The 14,416-nt window shown below is 40.4% G+C and overlaps 1 protein-coding gene and 1 long non-coding RNA gene across 7 annotated transcripts in view; one reads left to right on the forward strand and one right to left on the reverse strand.

Annotated features, from left to right (window-relative positions):
- PNPT1 (polyribonucleotide nucleotidyltransferase 1) overlaps positions 1-864 on the reverse strand; it is a 48,774-nt gene extending 47,910 nt beyond the window's left edge. Inside the window, exon 1 of one of the 2 annotated variants that reach the window (XM_045446109.1) lies at positions 651-864. In XM_045446109.1, coding sequence (XP_045302065.1) covers positions 651-811 — 161 coding nt within the window. In that variant the 5' untranslated portion in view covers positions 812-864. The remainder of the gene's footprint in view (positions 1-650) is intronic. The other variant, XM_045446110.1, reaches the window with a different exon arrangement.
- A 19-nt stretch (positions 865-883) lies between these two features.
- The window catches only part of LOC123580803, a 36,103-nt gene continuing 22,570 nt past the window's right edge, over positions 884-14,416 (forward strand). For 2 of the 5 annotated variants that reach the window (XR_006703459.1, XR_006703463.1), the window contains exons 1-2: positions 885-1,014; positions 8,231-8,308. This is a non-coding gene — a long non-coding RNA (uncharacterized LOC123580803). Of the gene's footprint in view, positions 1,015-8,230; positions 8,309-14,416 lie in introns of all 5 variants that reach the window. The other 3 variants (XR_006703461.1, XR_006703462.1, XR_006703460.1) reach the window with 2 other exon arrangements.

Consider the following 14,416-nt stretch of genomic DNA (forward strand, 5'->3'; position numbering starts at 1 on the left):
TTATTTTAGACGTGAATTGTGACAAACGGACCCCTAGTAGAAGCATGGGCTTGGAGAGAAACATAAAATCCACCTAGTCTCAAAGTACTGGCTTTGTTGACTCTGAGAGAGTTACTAACCCTTTCGGAGCCTCTGTTTTAACTATGAAATGGGGGAAACAGCACGTTTACCACAGGTTTAAAAAGAGTGTATCACAAAACTAGCGTTCAATAAACTGACGTTTTCCTTCCCTTCCTACCCAGGGTCATACTGGCCACGCATTTAAACAATAAACTGGATTGGATGACGTAGGCATCCATTATCAACTCATTATCCCGAGGTGGAATGTTACCCACTTAGGAGTCCAGGAATCCAAGCAAATAAAGGAGATGAAAGCCAAGTACACAGACTCAGCTGGAGAAAGGAAACCGGAACAGGGTAAAAGGGAGGACCGAGAGGCAAAGGACATGAGGCTGAGACAGCGCGGCAAAGGGGAGGGTACCAGGAGACAGACTCCAAACCCGGAAAGGGAAATCCAGCATTTTACGTTTGGGGTAAAGAGGGGTAAACGAGACTTGTGTTGCCGGATTTCTAGCCTGGGAGATGAACATACATGCGATAGCTAGGCAGGATGCCTTGTGAAAGGACAGAGAACGTACACCGTTACTCACCTGCTGCCTAAGTCCACGGCCACGGCTCGGACCCCCGCGCCACCCCACAGTGCTCGCACTTGCAACTGGGTGAGCGCCCGGTCCCGCCCAGGCAGGCGGAGGGTACCATCGCCGAGCGGCCGAAGCCGCAGGCACGAGCAGCAACGCCTGCAAGCCGCCATGACACCCGGCACGCGATCACCCCGGGCTGCACCCTGATTGGCTCACTCTGCAGACGGTGGGGCGGAGCCTTATTCAGTTTTGTTTCCGTAGTGCCTGGGGGCGGGGAACGCGGGGTTGCGGATTACTTGGCCGCTTCCTACGAAGACTAGAGAGGGTCAAACATAAATGAACGCAGTTGTGACAACCTGTTTTTCCTTTTGAGGTATCTACCAGTGAAAGACAATTGGGAACGTAATGCCGTCTGTGTGTGTGTGTGTGTGTGTGTGTGTGTGTGTGTGTGTGTGTGTGTGTGTGTCTGTGCGCGCTCTGGCGCTATCGTAGTTTTAAAAAGTTCTAGAATAATGTATATGTTTAATAAGTAAAGTATAGTAATAAGAGAAGCCACCAGACAGCTCATTATTATTTGGCTTCTGTGAACTGGCAATTACAGAATTTGTGTTGTGGTCCATGGAAAGAGATCTCGCCGCTTCTCTGCCCTGGTTTTTACTTTATAAATTTCACGCAAATATTACTGCAAAGGTTTATGTTAATTTATTTCTAGTAAGTTAATTTCACTTCTTATTGACCTGTATCATTTTAGATATCTTTAACATCATTTGTGATTCATCTTCATTTCCATTGTTAATATTTAGCAATTCATTTCTCTGCCCCTTTTGATCAAATGTTAATCTTTTTTAAACCAACTTTTATTAAATGCAAAATGCCAGCTAGTATTTAAAGGAAATGTTTCGGAAAATGAAGAAAAAGAATTTTTGGAATTCGAATTTGGTAAATTTTTAGGGAGTAGATAAATCTCTCCCACTCCTCTTAATCTTGTCTGTTAGAAAATTTTCATAATGGTTCCTTGAATGAACCAGTGATTTTTAAAATTATTATGAGGGTCATATTTCTCTTTTAAGGTCGTAACTTCTTTCCTCCAAAGAAATCCAAGCAAAAAAATCCAACACACAGTGGAATATGGTTTTAAGAACTAAAAATGTTGAACTTCAAACAAATGATTTAGTGGCAAAGCAGCTCCCTGACACCTTAGTTTCCAGGAGCTGTTATCACTGATTTTGGAAGGCATTACTACTAACACTGCTTAGGGGTATTTAGTGTTAAATAAGTTTTTTGCCTCTTGCTCTACATATGACTGTACTTTGTGTTGCCACAATGTTTTCAAGACCAATCTATTGAAACCTGTCCTAATGACAAATCTGTCATAAACTACTTGCCACAATACAACATGACTTTGGATTTATAAAATAAGAATACTAAATCACCTTTTGGTAAAGCACTTAAGTACTATAAAATCTTTCATTTAGGTGGTGTTGCCTACTAATTTAGAGCATAAATTTGAAGTTAGTCTTGAGTGGTCCCAATCTAAGCTCTGCCATTTACTAGTTGTCTGACTCTACCTTTGTAAGCCTCAGATTCCTCATTTATAGAAATGGTTACTAATATGTATCTTCTGGGGTTTTTGTAAAGGTTAAATGTGGTAGAGAATGTAAAATGTTAATCACAGTACCTGGCACATTGTCAGCACTCAGTAAATGGCAGATTCAGCTTTGATCCATCCTTTTCTTAATTTTCCCTCTAGTTTCCTCTGAAATACTGAACAACCCTCTTTCCTGTAGAGCCCCATGGATCTATTAAACTTTCATCCATCTGGAAATACTGGAAAGCAATATTCACACATTAAGTCCACCTGTTTCTTCACACCCACCCAAAATAACTGATATGGTAGTAATTGGATCATAAATTTAAAGGTAAATGTGGGTATCGAAATTTGTTATAACGTAGTCATAAAGATGACCCAGACTATGTTTATATTGAGTGTGGTGTCTCTCTTGATCAGATGAAGGCCCCCAAATGTGGGGTGACAATTGGGTGAAAAGTTTCACCCAAGGCAGAACAAAGGAGATAGTTTACTGAATGTACTACAAGGGAGCAGTGGGCAAGACAGCGGAGGAGAGGCTGTCTGCAATGAGGCAGTGGGGGCTGTATTTAAAGGGAGAAAGTGAGGAGGTATGGTGACGTTGGGAATTTTTTTCTATTTTGGTAACTGCTGTCCACTGATTAGTTAGGGTCTATGGGTATTTTGAGGTGAGTCGCCTGATGGTCCTGTCTGTATTCAGCCAGAGTGTCGCTGTGGGCCCTTTCTACATTCTATTGCTCAAGGCTGTTTGCCTAACAGTGGCCCCTACATTATGTATTTTAAGATTAACACAGAAACAGGGTGCCTGGATGGCTCAGTTGGTTAAGCGTTCGACTTCTGCTCAGGCCATGATCTCGTGGTCTGTGGGTTCGAGCCCTGTGTCAGGCTCTGTGCTGACAGCTCAGAGCCTGGAGCCTGCTTTGAATTCGGTGTCTCCCTCTTGCTCTCTGCCCCTCCCCCACTCATTCTCTGTCTCTCTCTTGCTCTCTCAAAACAATAAACGTTAAAACAAAGATTAACACAAAAGCAAAAATATAAAAAGTTTAAATTGTTGTGGTTGTGAGATAGGGAACCTGAAGAATTCCTTAAAAATGTGGCTTTTGCTCCTTTTCCTGCTCCTGTTCATGCTACGACTTGCACCACCACTTTACACGTGCCTCAGAATGTAGTGTGTGTCCCCCTTGTAAGGAACAAGGAGTTAAGGATTTCTTTAGAATATAGAACATCTATGGAAGGACCAGATGAGAATGATGGGACAAAGCTATCATATGCATATTCCAGACAACCAGGAGCTAGGCTTCTCAACGCCAAGACCTGCTGGCTCCAAGGAATGACACCTGGGCCCTGTCTTTATTCTAACCAGTCCCTGGATGCCTGAGAGGACAGGTATACCAGGCCACAATCCTCAGTAAAAAACCCCCAGACCTCAAACAAAGACAAGACTCATGCTCCTTTCCTTTCTGAGTCTCCCAGACACTCCATCTGTATCTGCTCTCTCTATATCTTCAATTAACTTTGCTCTCACTTCCTGCTGGCTCATGTTTGATTTCCATCCTATGTGAAGCCAAGGACCATTTTGGCTGGTCCTGGGGGACCCCCTCTGGGTCCCTGGACCCGGCCTGCCAGCATCATTTGTATTTAAAGAAGCTATGATTCACTGAGGTTCAATCTGAGATGTCACATTCTAGAAATATAGTTCTGCCAAGTATAGTTTAACAGCCAAAATATAATTTAAGAGGAAGTTCTTTACCTATAACTCCTGAAGGACATTAAAGATGATCTAATTTAAATCTACCAGCAATATTTTTCAGATCTCCTTTTCTCTTTTTTTCAAACTCCAACGAATGTGCATCCAAATAGTTAATACCACTGCCTACTCTGAGTGGCAATTTCGTTTAAGTAAAACATCATTGCATTAAATTACTGTTAATTAAAATTTAATTTGATTTGTAGTTTGGCTTATGAAGTATATACAATTGTTTCAGTTTGATGACTGTATAAGAGGTACCAGACTAAGGAGTTTGTGTCTTCTTATGTATTTGTACAAAAAGTATCAGTGTCCACCAGTGGACACCAAGTCCACTGATACTTTTTTCTCTTAAAGAAGTGTAGGCTGCTCAACTTTAAGAAGACTGCTCTATGTCACTGCCAGAGGGAGTTTTCTAAATCACAGCCTAATTGTATCTCCATTCTGATTAATTTTCTTTAATCACTTCCTAATCTTTAATCTACAGGATAAAACTCTAAACTGCTTTGTGTTGACTACAAACTTTGCCTTTTAGACTCATCAGTTTTGACTTTCTACCTATTTTCTTCTCTTCTCATTTTATAATCCAAGGAAACAACTACTTGTTCCCCTCCTAACATACAACCCTCTCTTCTGCCTCTGTGTCTTTGCATGTATGAGTCTCTGTGCTTGGTACATTTTCTCTCCTGTCAGTCTGGCACACTCAATCTTCAGGTCTTAATACGGGAGGTCTTCAATATTAGCCTCTCTGACTTCCGCATACTGACTTGTGGGTACAATCTATGTCTGCCCTTCCACTTTATTAATTAATATGCGTAGTCATTATTTCATCCATGGAAATGAATGTGGGAGTAGATATTGCATAGTGGTTAAAAGTGCTGGCCTTGGCATCAGATTCTCTAGGTTCGAATTTCACCTGTTACCTCCTAACCATGTGACCCTTGTTAAGTTGCTTACCCTTTCTATGCCTCAGTTTCCTCACTTGTAAAGTAAAAATATCTACCTCTTAGGGTTGTTAGGCAGATTTAAGTGCAATCTTATTTTTATGCAACTTAGCATAGTCTTTGGCATACCTACTTTATGCCAGGCAGTATGCTAGGCTCAGGGCATACAGGCGTGTAAGACAATCACAGGGCATAATAATTCCTGCATTATTAGCTTGAAGTTTAGTATGAGAGACTGACAAAAACACAACCAAACAAATAAAAAGGAAAAGTAGAGGGTGATGGTAAGAAGAAAATAAACTAGGTGAGAAGATAGGGAAAAATGAGATGGAAGAACTTACTTCAAGTAAGGTGGCCAGGAAAAGCCATTCTGCAGAGACATTAAAGCCACCCTGAAGGATGAAAAGGAGACAAGTTCTGAAACATGGGGCCAGGTTGGAGCAGTGACTGGGAAGGGGGACGGTAGCCCCTGAGTCTGCAGAGAGTTTGGCTTTTATGAGGACTTGGAAAAGCCAGTGTGGCTAGAGAGTAGTAAGTAGGGGTGTGGCAAAGATGAGGTAGGGGAGGACTACACTGTAAAGTTTAAACAGAAAAATGTCATGACCTAGTCTACATTTTAAGATGGTCCCTCTGACTGCTGAGTCTAGAATTGATTGGAGGAAGATAAGAAATAGGTGTAGAAATCAGAAATAATATGGTGACAAGGGTGACAAAGAGAAAGGATGGGCAGATCTGGAATATATTTTAGCTTGTTGATGAATTGGATAGTGGCAGGGGTGAATTAAGATAATTAACAGGATCAGATGAGTCAGAAATGCAGTGTAGGAGACACCCAGAAGTAGCTGTCAAGACAGTTGAATCTGAGTGTAGAACTCAAGGAAAGGAATGGTAATTGGGTGCCTGGGTGGCTCAGTCCGTTAAGTGTCTGACTTCAGCTCATGTCATGATCTCACAGTTCGTGGGGTTCGAGCCCCGCTTCAGGCTCTGTGCTGACAGCTCAGAGCCTGGAGCCTGCTTTGGATTCTGTGTCTCCCTCTTTCTCTCTGCTCCTCCCCCAGTCATGCTCTCTCTCTCTCAAAAATAAGGAAACATTAAAAAAATTCAAAAAAAAGTAATCAGCATACCAGTGATATCACAAGCCATGGAAATGCATAATATCACTTAGAAAGATGGTAGAGAGAAGAAGGAAGGTTCAGGTTTGCACCCTGAGGAGGGAGAGGCTGCCAAGGTTATGGAGGTGGATCCCGTGGTGATGCAGTAGTCAAGCTAGGATGATTATGCTGGGTATTTTCCATTTGCACCCACTCCATCCATACCCTTGGCTCTTCTCTGTGCCCCCATAGGTCTGATGTATGGATAGCAGCACGCCAACTCCCTGTCTCTTTTTTGGTTTGGTCAGCCAGTGAGAGACACCAGCAGCCGATGAAAGGGTAGGATGAGGGAGAAACTAAAAGTATAGAACATAATTACTTATGATGTGGCATTGACTGCAGCTGCCTGCTACCTGCTTGCTGGGCTCTAGCTATCACTCCAATTGCTGTTTCTTCTCCTTGCCACTTTAAGTCTTCACAGTTTCCCATCATTGGTCATCACTCAGTGCCTTCAGCATTCCTCATCATTAGTTCCACAATCTGCCTTCCCCACCAGAAATAGTCTCTTCATTAAGTTCTCTTTAGAACTCATCTGAGTGTGCCCTCTGTTCCCTGTTTCCCTTTGCACTGCTTCTCTGGGAGCATGCCCTGGCCTCTCTCCTGGCAGTAGACCACCATTACTTGTTAGGAGTAGCTTGTTACCCTGGAGGTGGGAGGTGAGGGGTGTGCAGTGCTATCTGCTGTTCTGACTAACCCTCAGTCTTAGGAAGGTAATGTGTCTATGGATTCTCAGTGCTCATGCCCCTCTCCCAGCTGTAATTCTGGGCCCAGCATGTATTCTACCCTTTCCCCTGGGGTAAAGCATTATGTTCTATTCCTTCTTCTACCTGGGTTTTCACAGCGCCTTAAGATTAACAGTATTTGTCACATTCCCACAGAGCATAGAGCTTTGATTCCTATGGAGAGATAGGGGAGGAGAATCCAGTAGGGCTTTTGCTTTCCCCACAGAGCTGCTGGGTGTCTTCCCCAGACCTGAACCTTTGTCAGGAGTTTTGCTTTTACCCCAGTCTTTTTTGTGAGTGCTCGGTGAAGTCCAAGAAGAGCCTGTGAGAGATTGTGAATTCCTGTGTCTGCAGTCTCCATGGGTTCTATATACTCTCATTAGTCCACACTGACCCATTAGCGATTGGTTAAAAAATCTAGTTGGATTCTTTTTACCCATGTCTGTTGGTGACTATGTTGGGTGAGCAAGAGCTCATGTCCTCTTTGTCTTTGGAGGCTCTTATCTTTAGATTTCAGACTCACTGGTTTTTCTGTCACTTTTAGCTCTCTGATGGGTTTCAGAAGAGTTGTGAATTTTCAGACTCTCTGGCTTTGTTGTAACTGTTGTTACTATTACTCTTGTTATAAGGATGGGATGCTCTTTCCAGATTTCTGAATCCTAAGCAGAAGTGGGTCTCACATGCGTTTGAAGACCTCTTTTCTCCATTAGTCTGGAGAAATGAAAAAAGGGCATAATTTGTTCTTTCACTATTTTTTGTAGCTTGCTTCTGCCTCCATAATTTTTCTGGTTCTTAAGAATTGGGACACAGGAACAGGGAATAGAAGAGGGATGAAAGAATTCAAATTCTGGAGCCAGGGGAATTTTTATTTGACTGATGCTTGTTGGTTTTCATGTCCACTATTAATGCGGACATACGAAAGCTGGCTATGATATGGGGTGGATGTGGGAATTGCCTGGTGACCTCTGCTGCGACCTCCAAAACTGCATAGTTTCCTAATGTGGGTACTCTTGGGGTGACCTTTTGTGACCTTCCCAGCTTCCACTCCTGGTGGTCTGTTGCACAGCTTCTTAGTGCTGAGATCCTCTTGTCTTGGCTCTTATCCTTGTTGGGTGAAATACCATCAAAACAGCTTCCCTGGGTTCTTTTGGCCCACATATTCACACATCTTTGCCCCTAAAACAAGTGGAATTGAAGCTTCTCTCAAACACTGATTTCTTGCCTTGTCATTGCAGGTGAATTCAGTAAGCCTCTACCTTCCAAATTCTCTTAAATGGGAAGCAGGCGCTGGTGTCTATATTCTTAAATGCCCCTGTATGGCCATTTTGTAGTAGCAAAGTGGACCCTCATCCAAAATTTGGCTTGAATGTCAAGACTGATGTTCTCTGCCCTCCTTTTATCTGCCTTAAAGCTGAACACAAATTTCCCTTTGTGAAGGTGGCGTAAATATACCCCATCTCCTATACCAGGACGAGGAAAGTGACCATTGTCTAGAGATGGAAGGCTGGCATTAAGGTGAGTCTGCATCAACATACTTTACTAAAATAACTCTTCCATTAGTTTCCCTCATTTATTTTCTACTCACTTTCCCACAATTTATCACCAAACCTCCCTTTACTTTGTCTAGTTTTTTTCTACAATTTATTGCCCTTTGTTATGTAATGCCTGAAGTTCCAAAACCTCCCACAAAAGTCCACCAAAGTCGTAAGTCAAAGCCAAGCGGCAAGGGTCGTTTATTGCAGGTTCGAACCTGGTCCTCTGCGCACTCATCGCCGGTGACGCAAGAGGCCTCGATCAGGGTTGGTACAGCGTTTTTATAGACAGAGACAAATACCACAGGTGAGGTTTCAAATTATGAGGGGCCTGATTAGTTGATTTTAAAGTAAGGACATTTGTTGTTCTCTGATTGAGCGTCCTTTGTCCTTTGGCGGGAAGGCTTTGTCCGTTACTTGTGGCAGGAGGAAAAAAAGGGGGAAGGGGGTAGGTGAGGAATGTGCTAAGCAAGCAGGTTTACAGAAGCGAGAAATGCCGGTTAGTTTATGTACAATCACTCATTCCATTACATATCAGACTACATTTAGGAAGGTTTACAACCCATTCTACTACACAGCGGGTTACATTCAGGAAAGGTCTCACAATGCTCGTAGCAAACAGCAAGCAAAACAGACTTCTCAGCAATTGTATTTCTTATCAAAGATCCATAATAAGCAGAAAAGAGAACCTAGCTTTAAACTAAGGTAGGGCTGTCATTTGGATTGTTCCTTTCAGTTAAAAGGTACAACCTCTGAATCTAACTACATCCTTAGGTTTTCCCTTTTTTTCTGTGAAGCCCCTATACATGTAAAAATATTAACATCAACAACATTTGCATGCCTTTTCTCCTGTTGATCTGTCTTTGGTCAGTTTAATTCACAGGCCTCAGTACTGAAATAAGTGGATAGAGCAAAAGCTTAAGAAAACACCTTTTCATCATTGTCATGGATTCATTAAGAAAGCCATGACTGGAGTCAATCACTGGCTCACATTTTCTGCTATGAGGAAAGCAGTAAAGGTTTACTCCTTTGGAATGGGCACCTAGCCTTGCTAGTATAGATAGTAGACATCTCTTATGTATCTTCACTGGGAACCAAGTGACCTGAGCAGTTTTGAGGTTCTGGGTTATTTGCATAACTGAAAGCTCCCACCTTCAGAGAGAGGGTAGGAGCAGATTCGGTAACCCATGGTAATACTTGCTACTACATATTTGGACAAGAATTCGGGATAGTGAAAACCCCTTCAGCTTGTTTCTTGGTGTACTGAAAATTTCCTCCATCCCAATAAAAGAGAATCAGAAAGACATCTGCCCCAGTAAGGGGATCATCCCTAATTTTTTCATACCTTAAAATAGCTAGGGTTCAGTATTCAGACCCTCAGTCTATAGCTCTCTCCCTCTTGTGTCAAGATACCTCCAATCACCATTATGGTTATTTATTTTCTTCTGCCACCACTAGTCATTGTAATTTTTCCTAATAGATTGATTTTCCTGTACTGACCACACTCCTGATGCCTTCAATTCATTGTCACAAATTACCTCAGACAGAGTGTTACCGAATTGTGATGAACAGAATCAATTTACAAATAGACTTTTGCATGAGTTGTGTGTCTTTAGAATTCTAACTAACTGCAACCTGCATTAGATTATTTAAATTTTCATGTTGGTTAGTTGTTTGTAGGATATTGGGATCATTGTTCCTTCCCACAAAAGTTTCTTAAAGTCAGCTTGAATGAACAGTAATTGAGCACAAAAGCCTGACCTTGCCAACACTGCATTGCATGCTCAGTCAAATTAGTTCAGACCATTATGGTTTATATTAACTATATTTGTCATTTGTAATTAACATGGATTAAGATTTGGAGGAGAGTTCTGGTACTTGTTTTTGGTTGATTATGCTAGTGGGAATTTCAGACCATATTAACATTTTCTCTTGCTTCTTAAGTTTGTTTTGTGTTTTCTTAACAGAATAATTATATCTTTGATCAGATTTTGGAATAGTCTGGCTAATGTTTGCTCAGGAAGAAAATAAAACCATCCCTTACCCAATTTTCTGCTTCTCCCTTTGACAAGTATATAAAAGATTGATCGGGAGAGAAGCAAACCATACATTTGAGTTTTGGCTCATTGTATAAGATGATGATAATGATCCAAATTTAGAATGTCATGAAATCTCTTAAGGTTTTGTTTTAAAATGCAATTACCATGTCTTGGATATGAAACAGGTGGTTCTGCAGACAGGCCTGAGTTATTGCCAATGAACAGACTATTGTGTGCAAAGTAGCTTTTCATTATCATTGTTAACCCTCATTAAAATCACAAACCTTTAGCTTTTCACAGCTTTGTTTTCTTTGAAAGAGATGATGTTCAAGGTTTTTGAAATGTCTACATTTTCTTGAAATGTTTTCATTTAAAATAAAACTTCTTTTGTGGTTATACACATGCATCAGTATTATGAGAGAGGAGGGTTTGAAGCTGAGCAGTAATATTAGTTTTAATATTTTATTGTCTTTTTCAGTCTTTCATAAAAATTTCAAAAATTAATAAATTCATACAAATTTCATTTGGGCATCTGTATTTGCATTTTCTCTTCCTTTAAACAATCCCTGTGTCTTTTTCCTGCTGGCAATATGCATCATCCTCGTTACCACTAAACATTTATGGAACAATATACCATTATGTAAGAAAACAGCAATTTCTGTAGCAAATGCCTGCACATTTTTGCTCTTTAAACACAAACTCCCATGGACTCATTGCAAGGTAATATCAGGGTGAGGAGGGCATTTGAGATTTCTTTTAGGCCTCAACCTACTTCTCATTAGGCCTCCTTTAATTTGGTTTTGGCCTTAGACATAGCTTAGTTTAATTGTTCATAGCTGGTTTGCTTCACTTTCCCCCTCAAAGTTTAACTCTTCTAGTCCTCCCAGTATTTTCTTATGGAAAATTTTAGATTGAGTTTTTATCTCTTGTAAAGTTTGGTTGCTTTGATGGTTAAGAAGGTACACTTCAGTCAAACCTTGAATTCTATGCACATTCAAATTGTTGCTCTTTTTGATGAAGATGTAAATTTTGAAATGGTACTTAGAGTATTAGGGTTCAGTTTCAACAATAATTTATTGAGTGTTGGGTATAGGCACTATGCTATTTTCACATTTGCTGTCTTACTTAATTATAAAGAATAAGGGATCATGGCTGTAAAGACTTGACCTAATATAAATTCATGAGCAATGTGTTATGGGGGAATTCAGACCATATGGAAGACTATCTTCTCTTAAGAAATTTGAAAGGAGGTATACAAATATAGTGAGATTACATTTTGAGATACTTATTCTTCCTTTCCAGTATTTTCTGCTATCCTACCACTCTCCCACACTCAGGAGGTGACCTGAGTGTAGTATTCTCACTGCCCCTAAGCAAGGTTGTTACAAGAAAGAAAATAAAAATACTTGGTTTATGACTTTAAAAATAGATGCAGACAATACTTTGAAAGAAATTATTTGTGAGATACAGGGCAGAAAGTTCTGCACATCATACAAAACAGATTAGGAAGAATACAGGATGATGTAAATTCATTTTTCCAGTTTTTAAAAAGATGTCCGAGAGAGAGAGGCTAAACACAGGTGTGAGAGGGGCAGCAATAGGAACTTCATGGAAGCTTGAATATCTGTGAGAAGAGAGGACTGCAGCCATATGAGCTATTTTCAGTCCCCTAAAGAGCCATGCTGGCATATGCCTTGATGATTTTGTTCATCATCATTTTTTGCCTATATTTCTTCTGACTGATGTGTGTCTTTTGCTATACAACTCCAGTGTCATTTCTGTTGGGAGGTCTTCCTAAGCACCCCCACTCTACTGAATTTCTATAAGTGGTAAAGGATTAACTCACTAGTAAAGGATTAATTGGTTGGATTAATTTATCCAAACCCTGCACATTCTGAGGATCTTCAGGACTGGTCTTGACCACCTCCTGGGAGATAACCTCTGATCCCTTGAATATTCTTCCTGATAACTGTGTCTTTGTATACCTAAGACTTTGTATCACACTAGATAGCTTATGTACGCTAACCCTGTTGGTGGCAAACGCTTGTTTTTTTATGCCTTGGGCTTTGGGTCATTCTGCATCAGTTTGACCTTTGGGTGGGGAGCTGGCGACTGTCATATAAGACTTCATTGCTTCAAGCCTATGTGATTAGCCCAAATAAAAACCCTGTAACAAAGATCTCAGGTGGGTTTCCTTAGTTGGCAACACTTTGCATGTGTTGTTATGCATCATTGCTGGGAGAACTAAGCACTGTCCATGAGACTCCTCAGGGACAGAACAATTGGAAGATTGAATATGGTTTCTCTTGGACTCTGCCCTATGCCCTTTTCCCTTGCTTATTTTAATCTGTATCATTTTGCTGTAATAAACCATACTGTGAATATAATAGCTTCTCTGTATCCTGTGAATCTTTCTAGTGAATCCTAGAACCTGAGGGTGGTCTTCATACTCTACAATAATTTTTGGTTATAACACTTATTATACTTTTATTCATTCATTAGTTTATTTATCCATCCATGCATTTGACTAATTAACTACTGAGTGCCCACTATGTACCAGATATTGTTAAGCCCTGAAGTATGAGAATGAGCATGATAGGCAAAATTCCTACCTTTGTGAATTTATAGTCTGGTGGGACAAAGGGAGAAGGAAACAGATAAAACAATTTGGTATGGTAGCAGCTATTATGGACATAGTACAAGATTACATGAAGAACAGAGACCTCAGACTCCAACACAATCTGGTGGGGAGGGGTGTCAGGTAAGCTGCTTGATAAGTAGGGAAGTGGCAAAGGGATAGAAAAACAGTGGTTATGCAGATTCAACACATATACAAAAGCCAGAAAGTAAGAGACAAGTGAAGGGAATTCATTGTGTCTGGATAAGCCTGTTTGAGGGAGAAAGTGACAAGAGATGAGGCTAGAGAAGGGGCCAGATGATGCAGGGTTCTGTTAGCCGCATTACGGAGTATGGTTTTTATCCTACAATGCGTGGGAAGTCATTGAAGGATTACAAGCAGGTGAGTGACTTGATTGGATTTGCTTTTAGAAAGAACACTCTGGCTGTGGTTTGTAAGAATGCATTGGTAAAGCACAAGCATAGAGGGGGCAGACTCATTAGGAGACTATTGCAGAAATCCAGATATGAGACAATGGAGGTCTAAACTGGGGTGTTGGGAGTTCATTGGAAAAGAGTGAATAGATTCACAAGATGCTTAGGAGGTAGAATTGATAAGACTAGCTGATACGTTGGATACTGGGGAGAGGGCATGAAAAGAGTTAAATATGACATAGTATGCCCATCTTAGAGAGGTGTGAGCATCTGTGCCTCTGTTAGGTGTGAAGAAAGTCAGATTTAGGAAAAAAGATGAATTCAAGTTTGGTCATGTTGATGTTGCTTAATGTTTTTTTTCTCCTCTAGTCTGTAATCTCCATTTGGTCAGCTAGTTGTCCCAATGCCATTGTTAAAAAAATATAATCTATTTTGCTATAATTCAATAGTATCATTCCTAAGATACTTTTCACAACATGAAGTATGTTATCAAAACAATTGTTTCAGTAGCAACAGGAAATTAGGGGTTAGAGAGTTTTAGATTGGCAATAACCAAGTTATTTTTGCTGCAGGGATTTCAATAATAAAGGAATTTTGAATATAAATGTATTTAGTTACTAGATGCTAAAAATAATAAATTATATTAAAACTGACAAAACACATTTCATTTTCTTTACATTCCACTCACTCCAGAGCCTCATTTTGCTCTTTAATCTTTGGCCTTACCTGGCAATTTTGCTTGCAGCACACTTCATGAATATCAAAGTTAACATAAGAACAAACATATACTCAAATAAATATCGGACATGCCAACAGAGTAGCCAGCCATTCCAGGAAAGTGGTTCTGTGTCCTATGTCTCATACAAATTTTCTCTACTCACTCAGCATTAGCTCCCTATCACAATCAAATTATTAAACTATTAGTCACATTGTATCATATATACACACACACACACACACACACACACACATATATATATATATATATATATATATAGTGA

The sequence above is a fragment of the Leopardus geoffroyi genome, chromosome A3 (assembly GCF_018350155.1).
Source record: "Leopardus geoffroyi isolate Oge1 chromosome A3, O.geoffroyi_Oge1_pat1.0, whole genome shotgun sequence".
NCBI classification, from domain to species: Eukaryota; Metazoa; Chordata; class Mammalia; order Carnivora; family Felidae; genus Leopardus; species Leopardus geoffroyi.